The sequence below is a fragment of the Sinohyriopsis cumingii genome, chromosome 17, assembly GCF_028554795.1.
Source record: "Sinohyriopsis cumingii isolate HCF-2022 chromosome 17, ASM2855479v2, whole genome shotgun sequence".
NCBI lineage: Eukaryota > Metazoa > Mollusca > Bivalvia > Unionida > Unionidae > Sinohyriopsis > Sinohyriopsis cumingii.
The window spans coordinates 5,329,973-5,342,803 of NC_142977.1; the positions used below are offsets into that span (position 1 = coordinate 5,329,973).

At 36.0% G+C, this 12,831-nt stretch overlaps 1 protein-coding gene across 1 annotated transcript in view; it reads right to left on the bottom strand.

Moving 5' to 3' along the window:
- LOC149777680 (pappalysin-1-like) overlaps positions 1–12,831 on the bottom strand; it is a 65,519-nt gene that overhangs the window by 36,716 nt on the left and 15,972 nt on the right. The window contains exons 5-10 of the mRNA XM_089938725.1: positions 11,460–11,581; positions 10,232–10,415; positions 5,211–5,331; positions 4,208–4,361; positions 3,222–3,391; positions 2,195–2,323 (exon numbers count right to left, since the gene is read on the bottom strand). Of these exons, the coding sequence (XP_089794851.1) occupies positions 2,195–2,323; positions 3,222–3,391; positions 4,208–4,361; positions 5,211–5,331; positions 10,232–10,415; positions 11,460–11,581 (880 nt within the window). The remainder of the gene's footprint in view (positions 1–2,194; positions 2,324–3,221; positions 3,392–4,207; positions 4,362–5,210; positions 5,332–10,231; positions 10,416–11,459; positions 11,582–12,831) is intronic.

Consider the following 12,831-nt stretch of genomic DNA (forward strand, 5'->3'; position numbering starts at 1 on the left):
AAACAGTATCACGGGAATGTGCCATATAAGATGCCATGGCACACTGACACAACGTCAGAGTTTATGTCTTATGCAGACGAAGCAATTCAATGTTACAACATTATGTTACAGAAGTAGTTTCACTAAATCGTGCCACTGAGGCAGTGACTACATTGTGTCACATAGGCAGAGTCACTACATTGTGTCACTGAGTCAGAGTGAAATGCATTGTGTCAATGAGGCAGTCACGACATCATACACAAAACCAGCGTCACTTTGTCTGTCTCATCAATGTCTAGTCTTTAATGTATGACGTTTCTTCTCATAGCAGACAAAATTTAAGCAAGGTGGTAATAAGAACAACGTAAATAATAAAAGTTACAGGCACTTAAGATAAATTTTAATAAAAAATATGGCGGATATTTGCTTGAAACGAGTGAATATTTCATAAAGTGGGTGAAAAACTCTGTATTTCTCCTTCCCAATTCAAAAGTAAAATAGCATATAAAGAAAACAGTATAAATTGCGTCTTGTTGGATTTGAACTAGACTTGTCTTTAACGGGAGGCGGCCTTGTTTTTTTTTTTTTTCTTTCTTCTAGGAGGTGGTCATATTTACAGCATGGCTAAGTAAGTATCTAAGAATAGTTTTGAATTTCATGATTATAATGTTATTCGTCTCTATTGACGGCAGAGAAAAAAAATAAATATTTTTCTCTCCAGTGAATTAAGATTTTTTTCTCTCAGAAAATCCAGTAATTAGGAGCCTAGCACAAAACAGAACAGTATGAATCTTTAATAAGTTTTAGTCATGCCAAATAACAAAGTGTTATTAACAGTAACACCCATGCCAACTAACAAAGTGTTATTAACAGTAACGCCCAAGCCAAATAACAAAGTGTTATTAACAGTAACACCCATACCAAATAACAAGATGTTATTAACAGTAACACCCATGCCAAATAACAAAGTGTTATTAACAGTAACACCTATGCCAAATAACAAGATGTTATTAACAGTTTCTCCCATGCTAGATAACAGGGTACTATTAACAGTTATGCCCATGCTTAATAACAAGGTGTTATTAACAGTTACACCCATGCCAGGTAACAAGGTGTTATTAATAGTTACACCCTTGTCACATAAAAAATCTTTAATCAATGATAACAGTTACAGCCATGCCAGATAACATGTTAATCAATTTAAACAGCTCCATCCATGTCAGAGAACAAGGTGTTAAATATAAACAGTTACATCCATGTCAGATAACATGGTGTTAATTAATATAAACAGCTTCATCCATGCCAGAAAACAAGGTGATAATTAATATAAACAGTTACATCGATGTCAGATAACAAGGTGTTAATTAATATAAACAGTTACATCCATGCCAGATAACATGGTGTTAATTAATATAAACAGCTCCATCCATGCCAGATAACAAGGTGTTAATTAACATAAACAGTTACATCCATGCCAGCAAACAAGGTGTTAATTAATATAAACAGTAACACCCATGACAGATAACAAGGTGTTAATTGATATAAACAGTTACATCCATGCCAGATAACAAGGTGTTATTAACAGTTATTGTCATGCCATATGTTCAACATGCCCAAGAGTATCTCTGACTCGATCCAAAGATTTCTCGTCTTCGTCTGACTCACCTCCCGACGTAGGCCAAAATAATTTTTAGAACATTTTTGAAGAACGTCTTATTCAAACAACACAGCTTGATGCATACCAGGTCGCAGATTTTTAAAAGTCTTGAAGCACGACACTTAAGCTCGAGACTCAAAATGATATATAATGTTTGGTGTACATTTGTCAAGTTTAGCAGTCTACCAGAGGAATTAAAGTTTAGAAAATTCTTAAAGTTATCTTTTTAATATTAATAGCAAATGTATTGAAGCTATATACTGTCTAAATTTCGCATACTGTGCATGAGCTTGAGTTTAGTTTTCTAATAGTTTCGGCAAGATGAAATCAGATTCGAGAAAATGACATCAGATTTGACAGAAATTATAATATTACTATTCGAGGTGTTATGCTCAGGTCATCTCGAGATATTCAATGAACGGTGGTATTGTCAGGGTGAATGCCAAGTAATACGGAATTTAAAACGCGGAGTATCACCGTTAAAAGTACAACGTCTAACATTTGTCTCTTGTACCATTAGCATTGGATATTAAGCAAACTACAAGTAATAAGACATACCTGTCGACTCTTCCATCTCCACAGAATGGATCCCCATGTATGTATACAAGTTCAGGTGATAGTTCACTATATCGATTTTCAGATATCACCTGTACTCGATATGCGTAGGTGGTCCCCAGTTCCACTTCCCTGAATAAACAGTAATAACAATGTAGCAATAATATAGCGAATGTTTGGCTCCTGGAAAAAATTCGGCAAGTATATTAGTCGGTTTAGTTTCGTCCAAGTTGTATTTCGCATAAATCTAAAATGTCAGTGTCATTTAGGATTGCAATGTATGGTATCAAGATGACGAAGGTATGTATTAAAATGGACTGTTCGCGCTCGAAGTTGCATTTTAACTAGCGATCGTTACAAAACAATATTTTCTTGCTTTGTTAAAAAAAATGCTCGTGTACTTACAAAATCAAGTTCGTTTTATGTCTTGTTTTCTCGAATTGCATGGCATTCCTCGAGTATTTAATGACTGACTTATCGTGTTAGCAACCGGAATGACACGGGTTCCATCCCTTCTTAGACCAGGCTGGATCAGCCACCATGGCTCGATTCTGAGCAAGGAAAGATAACTCCAGTTGTCTCGACATGACAACCGTTCCGTGTGGTAATGCGGCTTAACAGGCCCAATCAATCATGTATAAAGAGCAAACGAAAGCGTGGAATCATATTTCGGCACGTTTAGTGTTTCTATCCCTACTATTGATTCTAACAGCTGGACAAGGAATGTTTTCTTTTCAAAAGGCACAAAGGTCGATTTTCATGAATACATTATGAAGTCATTTATTTTCAAACGAATCAGCATAGGCGAAGCAATGGCGGAACAATCAAACACTGATTCTCACCTTGTTCTGGGAAAGGTTTATTCTGGGGGTGGGGAGTGGGCAAATATGAGACAGAAAATATGTGTGCTTTAATTTTAGTCTTCGACCAAAGAGAATTGTGTGCGAGGAATGTAGCAGAGACTCACGCCGAAAAAAAAACCCAGAGCCGTCTGTTGAACTTATGGTCATATTGCGATAGTTTTACATACCCGTCAATAAACTCGGTGTCAGCGGTGACTACAAATCCAGTGCGGAGAGGAGGATCACGAATTATTTTGTACTTCGTAGTTTTACACGACAGACAGTCTGTGTGATCAGGCTGAGAAATTAGTTCGGCTGCGTCAATCGCAACGGAAGGGCTGGACACAAACACACGTACCTGAAAAAGTTAAATAAAATACCTGAAGTACAATGCAGTGAAATAGAACAATAATAGCATGAATAAAATTAGGATATCCTGAAGATACGGTTTTGTAAGTTCTCAAAGATATTTGCTAGAAAAAAAATGACTTTAATGTGTGTGGTTTCTTATCATTAACCCTGCAAAAAGAAACGCTTGCTATTTGACGCTCATTGCCCAGTTCATTCATGAATATTTTGTGAATATTCTTCAAGCAATTTTTGGCGAAAACTCTCAGTTTAGTCACAGATTTCGTATCCAAGATACAAACTTGGCACGTAAAACCTAAAAAAGTATTTTCTTGAACTGTTGTCATAAAGTAACATTCTAAGTCTCATATGACAACTGTGAACCTTATTTCGGTATTAGTGACAAATGGTAACTAGGGATCTTATTTCGGCATTGGCGACAAATGGTAACTAGGGACCTTATATCGGTATTATTGACAAATGGTAACTAGAAACCTTATTTCGGTATTAGCGACAAATGGTAACAATGGATCTTATATCAGTGTTAGTTCCAGATTAAGCTGAAAAATTCCTTCTTTTTCTTGAAAGAGTTATTCATAAATGGATTGTCAACAGATCGTTTTCCCCTGTAAATCTATTTAAACACCAGTATCAGGACGTTTTGTTTCAAATTTGCTCGTGAAAAAATCTGGTGTTGCTCTGATAGTAAGTGGCAAAAGAGATGTCTATGCTTCCTAATCCAATGACGAAAACCGAGATGAAATAATAGAGCAAAAATCCGTTTACACTGCTTGCTTTCGGTTTGCGGCACATAAAAGGCACCTACCTTACTAACAACCTTATTGGTGTTAACTCTCAACGTGGTCATTATATCGCAGTTGGCGGTCACACGAACGGAAGGACCCGATGTACCATCGTCAGGTACAAACAAAACATCTAGAAACTCTCCAGCATCAATATGAACAACCCACAAAACAAGCCTAGATATCAAGAAAAGCTTAAAAAGCAAATGAGTACATTATAGCGCATGCTTCATATAGATAAACGAGTATTTTATAACTTATGCCTCATTTAGACAAACGTGTACTTTACAGCGTATGCCTAATATAGACAAACGAGTCCTTTATAGGGTATGCATCATATAGACAAACGAGTAGAGTATGCCTAATATAGACAAACGAGTACTTTTTAGCGTATGCCTAATATAGACAAACGATTAGTGTATAGTGTATGCCTAATATAGACAAACGAATACTTTATAGGTTATGTTTCATATAGTCAGACGAGTACTTTATAGGGTATGCTTCATATAGTCAAACGAGTAGAGTATGCCTAATATAGACAAACGAGTACTTTAAGTACATGCTTCATGTGGACAAGAGAATACTTTACAGCGTTGTTTAATGTAGAAAAACAAGTTCTGTGTAGGGTATGCATCATTTAGACAAACTAGTTCTTTATATCGCATGTTTCATATAAACAAACGAATACTTTTCAGCGTATGTTTAATGTAAGCAAAACGTGTGGCAGCCATGTTCATGTTTCTTTTTAAAAAAATAACCGAATGAAAAGAAAAGTGAAATTAGTTGTTACAAATAGTTATCTAATAAATATTTATAAGATAAACAGTGCATAAAATGTTCTCAGATTGTGCATCAAAGGAAACAAAGTTATTTATCAAATAAAACAAAAGTTCAAAGATACAACTTTAGGCGTAAACAAATGTTAACTTATCGTAAACAAACATAAGAAGAAAATAAATTTGATTGAAAAACCTTTTTATTTTTTAAAATTATGAATGCGTCAAGATTCTTACAGAAAACACATACCTATGAGGAATTACAGGGAATGGAAAGTGGAGCTCTAACCAACAGTCATTTGTCCGGCACTTTAGCGTATCCGGCATCCAAGCTTTTACACTCATTTCACACGGTTCTGCATCTGGGGGACCTGAATTAAAGGGATACCATTCAAGATGCAGGAAAATCAGCCAGTCAACAACGTCATGTCGGAAGGCTTCTGGTTTGACATTTTCTCACAAAAGAGGTCCTAAAAATATTGTCTATTGGCCCATCGCAAAGACATACACATGCTGAAAATATTGTTATTGAACGAACATCCACCAAATATGTTGACAACTCGCTGAACATAAAGTACCGAAGACAGGGTGGTTGATTCTAATAAGAACTGGAGTGTGGATGTTGAGAAAGACAATCATTAATCTACCTAAAGTCGGATTTATTGTGGAGCAAATGGAGCAGGTACTCTAAGGCCCCCACACAGCAGGGGTCACCTCAAAGCAATGAAATAATTTTGGGGATGACAAAGGCCCGCGTTTTGAGAGGTAATTCAGGGGTCTTACCACCTTAATTTAACACTGAATTTACCTCTCAATTTGTCACCTTAATTTGACCTGAAATCTACCTGTCAAATTATCACCATAATCCGATCTTGAATTTACCTGACAAATTGTCACCCTCAACCGGCCTTAAATCTACCTGTCAAACTGTCACCTTAATCCAGCCTTGAATTTACCTGTCAAATTGTCGCCTTAATTGAATCTACCTGTCACCTTAATCCAGCCTTGAATATTCCTGTCAATTTGTCACCTTAATCCGGGCTTGAATTTACGTATCAATATTTTACCATAATCCGGCCTTGAATTTACCTGTCAAATTGTCACCTTTAATAAACAACAGCCTGGATACTGAAAACCCTCCGAAAAATTATCTAATTTCGTTTGTATCGCATACTTCACAAACATGTCAATAATCAAATTTTAAACGCAATAAAAAAATCAATAGTTTTTCCCAAATAAATTGAACCATGTACCAGGCATTTTCGCTAATGACTTGAAGCTGAAGCTGTTAACCTTACTAGGTGTCTTATGTTGCTGATTCAGACAGAGTGATCGGCCTTTTGAATGATCACGGCAACGTCTTCATTTAGGTGGCGCTCCACAGTTTCGTATTTTGCATTAGAATTTTAAAGAAAAAGAATTTCCCCGGCTTTTCTCACTGGTTATACTGGCTATTTAAAAAAGACATTGTATATGTTAGGTATAATTCAAAAAACATTTAATTCCCTTTTTTTGTGTATGCTTGATGGGTGTAATATGGGTTATAGAGCATACAGCTTGGCCTTACTCCAGATGTGCATCTTTCAAAGAAGTGCTAGTTCCACTTGGTCATTTTCACTTCCTGAACTTCAGAGGTAAATTGTATAAAAAAAAGAGCCGATAACTATTTTTACATTTTATATATTTGGTAATTCATTCATTGCACTTTCAGAAGCTGGTATTGTCTAGTCTGGCAAAATTCATTTTCCCTATTTTAATTGCTGCTATGGATAGTGTACTCTAGACTAACTCAGGCTGATTTTTGAGCAGAAGGGAGCATTCATTTTAGTTAGCAGTGTGCTTAGATCATGTACAGTTTCCAAAAGTACAATATCCAAAGAAATATAATCCACATTACACTAATGTATCATAGAGGTATGCCAACATTCTCTCCATTGTGCATGTATTAAATGCAAACAAATTCACCTTACATACGTAACTCTCTCAAAAGTGGGGCCCCGAGTGGCCGAGTGGTCTAAAGCGCTCTCCGTTACGGATCACTGCCATCTCACTTCTGTCTGCGTGGGTTCGAGTCTAGGATTTGGCCAATGTGGGTATGTGAGAAAGCTTGCCAGTAGCTTCTCGTGGGTCAGTGGTTCTTTCCGGGGTTTTCCCGGGTTCTTCCTCCACCACTTCTGCTGAAAAATGGCGTGAAACCCCACAACAACAAAGAAAATCTCTCAAAAGTACATAATAACTGGTGAGCGCCCCATTAAAAACTTGCCAAACATGACCAGAGTTGGTAATAAGCCAATATCGTACATAATGATGCTTTTACGGACACTCCTAGTGGGCAGTGATGGCGTAAGAAAAAGCTTTTCCATTTAATGGCTGTTGAAAACCAGGTTTATTTTCCCCCATAAGTATTGTTTATAACCATACTTCAATTTCGATTGAATCACACACACACGAGAGAGAGAGAGAGAGAGAGAGAGAGAGAGAGAGAGAGAAGATAGTAGATATATAGATATGTTTGTGATTGTGTTTCTTGAGTGATATTAAATATCAATTGGAACGCTAATTTTTGTCTTCGTTTATTTGTGTTTATATATATATATATATATATATATATATATATATATATATATATATATATATATATATATATATATATATATATATAAACCCATTAAGATAATGATAACGTGTGACACTATATTCTCTGAAAACATGCTCAGGAGTCAACGTTTAACATTTTTTCCGCACATGAGTACCTCTAGAAAACTATCAATCATTACTGCTATTGCTAACGTCATCTGAACACTTGACAGTCACATTGTTAACCAAATGGCCATAGTTATGCCAACTGGTCTGTTATGTATCTATGTAACCATAGTTCTGACTGAATGTATGCAAACACGCTTTCCTTTGTGACGTCATAATATTTACAGATACGTCATACACTAAACATCAAACAAACACTAAAAAGTCTCGCAACAGACGAAGTCATAACAACTTTATATATAATTACAAAGAAAATTAACTGAATCTCTATTTTCAAAATACAATACGAGTAAAACGTCATTTCATTGCAATTATAAGAAAAAGTTTGGAATATAGAAATTTATTTCTCTCTCGCAAGGATATTATCCAGTGGAGTATATCATGAAGGAACACACACACACACACACACACACACACACACACACATATATATTGCGGAAGAGCATTAATAGTTATAGAGATAGTCTATATTGCTTCCATTTCGTCTTTTCAGTGCTCTACCTATCAGTTTTGGAACTCATATTTGGCCTTTTAGTTGCTACGAGTTTTCCAAACAGTTCTCGACTCGCAGCATTTCTTCTTATGGCCATGAATTTTGGAGGTAGTTTTCTAATCATTTTAGGTCTTTTCATGGCCATGAGTTTTGGAGGTAGTTTTCTAATCATTTTAGGTCTTTTCATTGCCATGACTTTTGGAGGTAGTTTTGTAATCATTTTAGGTCTTTTCATGGCCATGAGTTTTAAAGTACTTTTCTACTCATATTAGGTCTTTTCATGGCCTTGAGTTTTGAAAGTAGTTTTTATTAGGCCTTTTCAGGGCCATGAAATTTGAAAGTAGTTTTCATTAGGCCTTTTTAGGGCCATGAAATTTGAACTTTTCTACCCATATTAGGCCATTACATGACCATGAATTTTGAAAGAAGTGTTTTGCTCATATAATGGTGTTTCAGGGCCTTGAGTTTTTAAAGTTGTTGCTACTCATATTGGGTGCTTCATGGAAATGGGATTTGAAATATGATTTCTACTCATATTATGCCTTTTCATGGCCTTGAGTTTTGAAAGTAGTTTTCTACTCATATTATGCCTTTTCATGGCCTTAAGTCTTGAAAGTAGTTTTCTACTACTATTAGGCCTTTTCATGGCCTTGAGTTTTGAAAGTAGTTTTCTACTACTATTAGGCCTTTTCATGGCCTTGAGTTTTGAAAGTAGTTTTCTACTACTATTAGGCCTTTTCATGGCCTTGAGTTTTGAAAGTAGTTTTCTACTACTATTAGGCCTTTTCATGGCCTTAAGTTTTGAAAGTAGTTTTCTACTACTGTTAGGCCTTTTCATGGCCATGAATTTTGAAGTAGTTTTCTACTACTATTAGGCCTTTTCATGGCCTTGAGTTTTGAAAGTAGTTTTCTACTACTATTAGGCCTTTTCATGGCCTTGAGTTTTGAAAGTAGTTTTCTACTACTATTCGGCCTTTTCATGGCCTTGAGTTTTGAAAGTAGTTTTCTACTACTATTAGACCTTTTCATGGCCTTAAGTTTTGAAAGTAGTTTTCTACTACTGTTAGGCCTTTTCATGGCCATGAATTTTGAAGTAGTTTTCTACTACTATTAGGCCTTTTCATGGCCTTAAGTTTTGAAAATAGTTTTCTACTACTATTAGGCCTTTTCATGGCCTTAAGTTTTGAAAGTAATTTTCTACTACTATTAGGCCTTTTCATGGCCTTGAGTTTTGAAAGTAGTTTTCTACTACTGTTAGGCCTTTTCATGGCCATGAATTTTGAAAGTAGTTTTCTACTACTATTAGGCCTTTTCATGGCCATGAATTTTGAAGTAGTTTTCTACTACTATTAGGTCTTTTCATGGCCATGAATTTTGAAAGTAGTTTTATGCTCATATTAGGTCTCTTCATGGTCATCCGTTTTGGAAGCGGTTTTCTATTCAAATTACGCCTTTTCTTGGCTATCATTTTTTAAATTAGTTTTCTACTACTATTAGGCCTTTTCACGGTCATGAATTGTGGAAATAGTTTTCTATTCCTATTAAGCATTTTCATGGCTCTGATTTTTGGAAGTAGGTTTTCTACTACTATTCGGTCTTTTCGTGTCTATTAGTTTGGGAAATAGGTTTCTACTCAAATTAGGCCTTTTCGTATCTATTAGTTTGGGAAATAGTTTTCTACTCAAATTAGGCCTATTCATGACCATGATTTTTCATCTACTATTAGATTGTTTCGTGGCCAAGAGATTTTGGGAGCAGTTTTCATGCATGAGGTGCAAAACGTATTTCTCTGCCTTATCATGAACTTATATTGATTTTGCAATAGATCAAATTAATGGCACTGGGAATGAATGATTGTTTCCTATACGACCGTTTTGTGCGATATTTTGTTTAGAATTCAACTTTTGTTGTATAAAGTATTCATGAAAATTTCACAGGAATATACTTGATTTGAAGAAGTTGCTATGCTAATGTGTTGAGATGTCAAAACAAATGATGAGCAACACTGAACTAACCTGTCGCTTCTTCTGCTTGCCAGAATTCCAGAGTGGTTGAATGGGCCGAGGTTGCCTTTGATGCATACTGGCGCAATCTCCTGTCTCTCTCACAAGCCCCGCACACGGGATCCGATCTCAATCCTCCCGCACCCAATGGTTCCAACCATGCGATATGTATGGAATCTAAGTCTGCAGAAATTATCTGCAGTGGAAACAAACTTCGAACAAACTGCATTCTTTTTTCTTCCACAGAGACACAAAAACGAGGTACATTCTAGTCACCTTTAGGTTTTCCATCCTCTGGGAAACTTGCAACCACTTCAAACCTTTGCCCACAACAAAGCCAAGTGTACAATGTTGATTGAGAATGGTGACTTGGCCATAATAGAGTCATGTACCAAATGCTGATTGGAAATTGTGACTTGGCCGTAATAGAGTCATGTATCAAATGCTGATTGGAAATGGTGATTTTGCCATATCAAAGCCATGTATCAAATGTTGTTTGGGAATAGAGACTTGGCCATAAAAACCCACGTGTTAAATGTTAATTGGGAATTGTGACTTGACCATAAGAAAGTAATGTATCAAATGCAGACTGGTGCTGGTGACTGGGCCATAACAAAGCCATGTATCAAATGCATATTCAAAATGGTGACTTGGCCATAAAAAAGACATATACAATGCCGATTTGGAATGGTGACTTTTGACCAAGTATATATAAGAATTGGACTTCATGCTTGACTGGATTCGTAAAGTCGTGAAATCATACAGTTACTGATTGATCGTCCTTAAAGAAGCGAATGACATCATTCTTGTGCAACTGATTTTCAACTTCATCAATTGTAAATTATCGCGTTGAATCTTTTAATCTCAAGTAGTTCTACAAATAATAGCGAGTCTCAACAAATAAATAACAGAGCTTTATTTTAATCACTGTTCATAAATGTTGTCCAAACAAACACAAAAAGTAGTTCTTTTGTGGTAACATTAACGGTTAGCTTTTTGTTTTCCGTGTCAGATGTCGCGATTGTAACCAATCTAAATGTTTCAAAGGCTGTCTAAAATGATTAATTATAATGGAGACCACGTTTGTCAACGAATGTTCTCTAGTGCTTAATTTCTTGACATCTATACTTAACAAGAACGAAAGAAAAGGTTTCAGACCATCCTACTGTGCTGACCTATAAAATACTGAAAAACATAGCATAGCCTACTACCAGTCCGCTCAAACAAACAAAAATCTTACCCTTGGTGCCAGAGGAATCGGCGCGGGCGTCTTCATTTCTCGCAGCGGCTGATACACAAGGTCAAGGTAACAGTGCATCCGGGCAATTTGTTGAGGTGTAAAATGATCCGTACATGCGTCATCTGGGTTTAAGAATGAGGCAAATCGTATAAAACCAAATGTTTGAACGTATTTCGGGAATTTTGATGTAAGTTATCATTATGATAGAATCCCTAGAAACACAGACTGATATGCATCCGGTGAGTATGTGTTGAGCTGAGTATCAAATGCCGTTTGCTCTTTTTGAGGTATGTAAATCTGTGGTACACGTTTTGTAAACCGTACTGCTTTACTATTTAAATATCAACAGCAAACATAAAAGCGTCCCTGTATTTGCGAAAAATATAAAAATCTATTTGTGAAATTTATCTGAATCTGCTATGGAACATAGTTTGAAAAGAATAGACAATTTTACAAATTCTACACTGGATCATTACTGTACTGAATTTGCCGTTGATCACTACTGTATACAATTTGCCCCACATCGTTATTGCAAAAATGTACCCTTCATCATTACTGTACAAACCTTATCTTTTATCAATAATGTACCCTTCATCCTTACTGTACAAACTTTACCCTTCATTAATACTGTGCTCTTCATCATTACTGCACAACATATGCCCTTGCTCTTTACTGTACAATCTATGCCCTTGTTCCTTACTGTACAAACTTTGCCCTTGGACGTTACTATGATTTTTGTAAACAACTCTTCTGCTTATGTTCAACACAGCGATACAACGTACATTTGTCGACTCCACGTACGTTGAAGAATGAACTGCTGCTAATTTTACTTAAAGAATGGTGACCATTTTCCATTTTATAATTTTTAATCTTGGCTTTCATTTCACGCTTATGACTTAACCTTTCCGTCAGAATCGTTGCATGTATACTTGTAGAAATCATTCAGTTCATCGAGTGAGGCAGACATCGAATGAGACAGACATCGAATGAGACAAACAAGAGCACACAAACAACCGCTTTGTCAATCACAAAAAAGGCTTAAAAATACTAGCACCAACATAAGGTTTCCGATTACTTCAACTGGTATTGCTTGCGTAAGGACGAGGTCACCACTGTGTTTCCATTCACATGTCAGTGAAGTTTCTAATTTAGTCATTGCTCTCAAGTCATAGATGTAATAAGTAGTCACTTAAAGTTTTTAACAAAACAAACATAGCTTTCGTATGACCAGACATGTTTCCCAGGTGATCAAACGTGGTTTCCATATGATAAAACATGGTTTCCTTCTGTTCAAATACGACTTCTATATGAACAAACATGGTTTCTACATGATCAAACATGATTTCCACATGATCAAACATGATGATCAAAC